General features: G+C 49.1%; 1 protein-coding gene across 1 annotated transcript; it reads left to right on the plus strand.

Annotated features, from left to right (window-relative positions):
- Window positions 1-388: 388 nt before the first annotated feature.
- On the plus strand, window positions 389-2,195 carry LOC134622109 (putative nuclease HARBI1). The gene is made up of 4 exons (XM_063467986.1): window positions 389-502; window positions 571-646; window positions 1,035-1,867; window positions 1,977-2,195. The coding sequence occupies exons 1-4, from the start codon at window positions 389-391 to the stop codon at window positions 2,193-2,195; spliced, it is 1,242 nt and encodes a 413-aa protein (XP_063324056.1).
- The last annotated feature ends 3,130 nt before the right edge of the window (window positions 2,196-5,325 follow it).

A 5,325-nucleotide genomic window follows, 5' to 3' on the forward strand; every position in this document is an offset into this window, starting at 1 on the left:
TTTACATACCTCCACAATACTGATGGAGGCAGCTGTCAATCAGAGGGACTGACAGGAAGTGTGGGTGTGGCCCCAGGGCCTCCATCATGCCTCCTTCCTGCTCTGATTGGAGCTCTGAGGTCAGAGGGGGTGTTTCATGATGTCTGTCTGAAGCTTCCTGACAGTCAGCAGCTTTGACCTTTGACCCACATGAAGCTGACATGTGACTAGGGCTGTGTCCCAATTCAGGGTATGCACGCTTGAAGTACGCACACTACGCGTACTACGGACGGTGCGTACTATAAGTACGGGAAGTGCGGAAGTGAGAAGCCCGTGAAGTGGGACGGTCTACCCTTTGAATTCGCGTCACCAGCTGTGCCTGCCCGTACCACGTCCCCCGATCGGCAACATGGACACAGACCACGTCCTTGCGTGTGTCATTTCCCTGCTAATGGAAGAGCCCCAACAACCCACCCGTCACGGACGAATGATCCTTTTGCGACTACGGGACACCCACGTGCAGGTACAGTGATAAATACATGGCGATACGCCTCCCCCCTGAGATATATGACGTGTGTACCTGTGTACTAGCGTAACCCCCTGATATATGCAAGTGTAGATGTGAGTCCCAGGACTGTGTGCGCCCGCAGCCAGCACACATGTGCAGGTACACTGGTACAGTACATGCGAGTGAAATCCCTGCGTGCGAGGTCCACAAGCGCAGAGGTGTGCAAAAATACAATAACATAAAACAAGCAAAATATAATAATGGCTAAATCTGAGAGTTATAAATATACGTACAATATAAGAGTGTATGCATGACTGGATGTGTATACAAAATAGGCATGCCACGTGTGTGTGTGTGTGTGTGTGTATACAAATGTTATAAATTAAATACAGTAAACAACAACATCAAAAAGATAAAATATACAGAGGCTGATAGTTGGGTCACCACAAGCACAGTGTCCACTGCCTGCAAAAATAAGAACAGCAACAATCAGAACAATAACCAGAATAAAAGAATGTCTGTCGTGTCCTGTATTTACTTTCACCAGACCAGACCCCTGTACTGCAGGATTACCTGAGTGTCCCGGTCCTGGACAGATACTTCAACAATGAGGACACCAGGCCTGATTTCCGCCTCAGCAGGGAGTCCGTGACAGCGCTGCTGAATCTACTGAAGCAGGAACGGAGACATGGGTGGGGTGCCCCGATCGAGGTCCTCGTGTTCCTCTTCTGGCTGGCGAGTGGTGCAGCCTACAGGGTCGTGTCCAGGGTGTTCGCAATACCCCGTTCCACTGTCCACCGCATTGTGCACAGGGTCACAGAGGTGGTGGTGGCCAAGCGCCACCAGGTCATCCACCTCCCACGGACCCCAGAAGACCTGCATGCCATGTCCAATGGGTTTGCACAGCTGGCAGGCCATAGGGCGTTTGTGAAGGCTGCTGGTGCAACTGACTGCTGCCATGTCCGCATCAAGCCCCCCAGCGGCCCTGACGGTCAGTGCTACAGGAACAGGAAGTTGTACCCGTCCATAATCCTGCAGGCTGTATGTGACCATCAGGGCCGCTTTGTCGATACACATGTGGGCTGGCCGGGGTCAGTGCATGACTCCAGGGTCCTCCGCCACAGCCCACTGTACCGACAGGCCCGTTACCCTCCCCCAGGGCATTTCATCCTTGCAGATGGAGGGTACCCATGTCTCCAACATCCACTCCCCCTCGTAACCCCCTACAAGAGGCCAGTCCACGGTGTGGGAGCCCAGCGCTTTAACTCACATCACGCCAGGGCACGCTCTGTCATAGAGCGTGCCTTTGGAATGATGAAGACAAGGTTCCGTGCCATCTTCCTGCAAGCGCTGGAGGTGCACCACACCTTCGTGCCACATGTATGTCACGCTAACACGAGCATCATTGTTGTATGTCCAATAATAATGGCAACTGTAGTGCACACCCTGGCATGTACACTGTACTTACAAGATTAAACATCTGTCGCAGGTCATAACAGCATGTGCCGTGCTGCACAACATCTGCATCGGTGCTGGTGACATTGTGGCCCCAGATGAGGAACCTGAGGATGATGCCCAAGATGAGGGGGAGACTGGTGTGGAGGCAGTCAGTGGTGCACACTGGCGGGACCAGCTATCGGCTGAGGTGTCTGCCCTGGAGGAGGTACCCCCGGACCACGATTATTGTCAGCAGGCAAGTATCCCTTAGTGGTGCATCTGCACAGTGCTGGGATTTCACGTGACAGACCTGTCTTAACATGCTTGTTTTCACCATGTCATTTTCCCACTGCCATGATTACAATCTAGTGACATGGCAGCTGTCGGTTCCACCAGCCCTGCAGACCCAAGTGGAGGATGTTGCGGTGGACAGTGGGAATAAGCATGCCTGAGCAACATCTGGGGACGCCTCACTCAGTACCTGGCTATGAACCGGGGGTCTCACCTGTGGCACCTCCCTCATCTCTGTGGTCCTGGTCCAGCAGACCAAGCAGCACTGCCCAAGACTCCCTGCCCAGGCACATATCAGGCCTGGTTGATGATGTGTGTGCATGCTGGGACACAGGTTTATCCTGGACCGCAGTGGGCAGTGCATTTCCCACAATCATGTTGTGTTATACGTTGCACTGCTTTCATTTCCACAATTTGTCACGTGCAATAGGTCAGGCCCCCCGAAATTGTGTCATGTAGTTTGTGACAGACATGCACTCACAGTTGGGATGTTCCCACTGTCTTTATTTTCAGAACTGAAATCATTTTGTGTGTGTAGAACAAAGGTTGGCACAACAACATAAATTAAGTTCACCTATGTACATTGCTTTTTATTTACAGAAATCAAATCACTGAAATAATCATGTTTGTACAAAACAAAGGTTGGGGTGCCAGCATAAATAAAGTTCAACTATGTACAGTGGCTGTCTGTGGACACGACTCAGTCCTTTTTCTGCTGCACTAGCTTTTCCAGGACGCCTATCAGCCTGTCCATCCTCTCGCCTCTCCGTTCCTCCATTTGCCGTTGCTGGGCCATGTCCTCCTTTATTAGGGCAATGAGGTCATCCTCCCCGTCCCTCCTTGGATTACATTCCCCACCATCCTGCACTTCTGTTTTAGCATTTCTCCATTTGCCGTCAGTTCAGCATTTCCAGCTGTGTGGAACATACACACTGCAATGTCAGGCAATACTGTTTATTGCGGGAAAGGGACAACACTGAGTGGGGCAGAGCACTTACTTTAACAGGCCCTAAGTTGGGGTCGGGGGTTCTCTGTCATATGTTTTGTTTCAATACAAGTCAATTCAGTTTTGTTTGGATGGGGCAGACTCACAACAAAAGTCGCCTCAGGGCGCTTTGGAATATCCCCTTTGACATATTTGACATGGCAGGTGTGATAACTGTGACAAATGTATGTATATGTTATATTTTATGCATTTGCATTTTATATTTAATGTGCTGCGGACACAGCTACATTCCTGCCTGGTATATGTTGACATTCCTGTTTGCGGCAGAGGCAGGGTCATATTAGTACATTATTCATACTGCCCTCGGTCTGGTACAGGATTCACAGCTTTGCAGGTCTGTTCATTTAAGGTTACGTGGGTCGGGCAGGTTTGACATGATTCACCTTGACATTTTCTATTGACCTCCCATTAACTTTTACATCGTGGCATTTGTTTCGCTCCTTCACACATATCTTACATTTGTGGGTGTTGCTGTCCTCCGCCGCCGTTTCAAGCTCCTCCGCAGCTGCTGACATCATTACGCACTGGTCTGGCTGCATCGCGCTATGCATTGTGGGATATATAGGGCCACGAAGCGTGCACCAGACCACGCTTGATATTTGGGGAAATCGACGGCGCATTTGGAGTATGCATTTGAAGTACACTTTGAATTGGGACAGCTGTCGTTGCGTGGCGGTGACGTATTCGCACTTGAAATGCGTACTTCAAGCGTGCATACCCTGAATTGGGACACAGCCAAAGAGTCAGGACGCTCTGTGGAGATCCATCAGAACAGCAGAAACACACTCATCATCTTTATAAACTTGTAATGTTAGACAAACAGCTGCAGAACATCTGGCTGTGGTTTGTTAGCTGTTTGCAGAGGAAGGCCAAAGCAAAGCTGCATCTTCATCTTCCTCAGGGCTGAATACACAACAGATACTGTAAATACACACAGGCTGCTCTTCATCACCAGCTCCTCCTCCTCTGTGACCCATCAAACTGACTGAACCTCCATCAGAGGAACATCTTCATGGTTCCTGTTCCTGAGGGGACAGAGGACAGTCAGACACTCACGTGGGTCGGTGGGTTTGATGCTGGAGTCTATCCCAGCTGTGACAGCTGATCAATATCCTACAAACAGACTGATCGGTTCTCTGATCTGTGATCGATCAGCTGGAACTAGGATGAGGATCAGAGCCAAGAATTAAACCAGGTTCATAGATTCATACCTGCACGGGCAGGTCATGTGACCCTACATGTCCTCACTCACTGAGCTCTGAGCTCATTGTTCCAGTAATCTGTGTTAAATATGGAATAATCTTTATATCATAAGTCCCATGCAAGAAAAATAACACATTATTCAAGCAAATAATTAAATTCCTCGTGCATAAAGTCAGTGCAGCACTCCAGCCAGGTGCACAAAGAAGCCAAAACCCAAAGAGGTTTCTGCTCTGCTCGCGCTGCAGCAGTGTTACGCTTGTACAGTTAATCTGCTAGCAAAGGTCATTTTAGCTTCTGCGGATCACTTTGACTTTTGATTGGCCTGAGGCGGAGCCTAAAGGAGGCCAGGGTCTCAATGTGATTGGTTACTTCATTGGTGTCAGGACCCTGGCCCTCCAGTGGATAGGGCTGTGCCATATAATGATATATATGCACCAGGGGTAAGTGCAGCCACTCAGCCTCTACTCAATGTGGTCATAGAAGCAGGTGTCACAAGTTAATCCAGTAGTAAGCTATGGCACTTAGCCACAGGTGGCAGCAGTGGACTGACCTCATGTGAGACTGCTCCAGCTGCTATGTGATAGTCAGTGGATCTGCTACAAATTGAAGATCATATGCAAGTTTTTGAAATTAAACCATGACTCTTCCTAACTTAGCTTTGAAACAAAAGATTTCTAACTCTCCGCCAGACTCAAAAACACAGGACAAACCAACTGACACACCTGAGTCACTCACTTTCTTAAATCCACTCACTCTCACTGGCTCTGTTTATTACTAATCACTGTGTAACTGCTGTAAATTCACAGTAACTGCCATCTCCTTACAAATGTTTATTGGATTAACCACACTTATACAGACTGTATATAACTACCAACTCTCTCCAGCCATGTTGATGGATTGC

The sequence above is a fragment of the Pelmatolapia mariae genome, linkage group LG3_W (genome assembly GCF_036321145.2).
Source record: "Pelmatolapia mariae isolate MD_Pm_ZW linkage group LG3_W, Pm_UMD_F_2, whole genome shotgun sequence".
NCBI classification, from domain to species: Eukaryota; Metazoa; Chordata; class Actinopteri; order Cichliformes; family Cichlidae; genus Pelmatolapia; species Pelmatolapia mariae.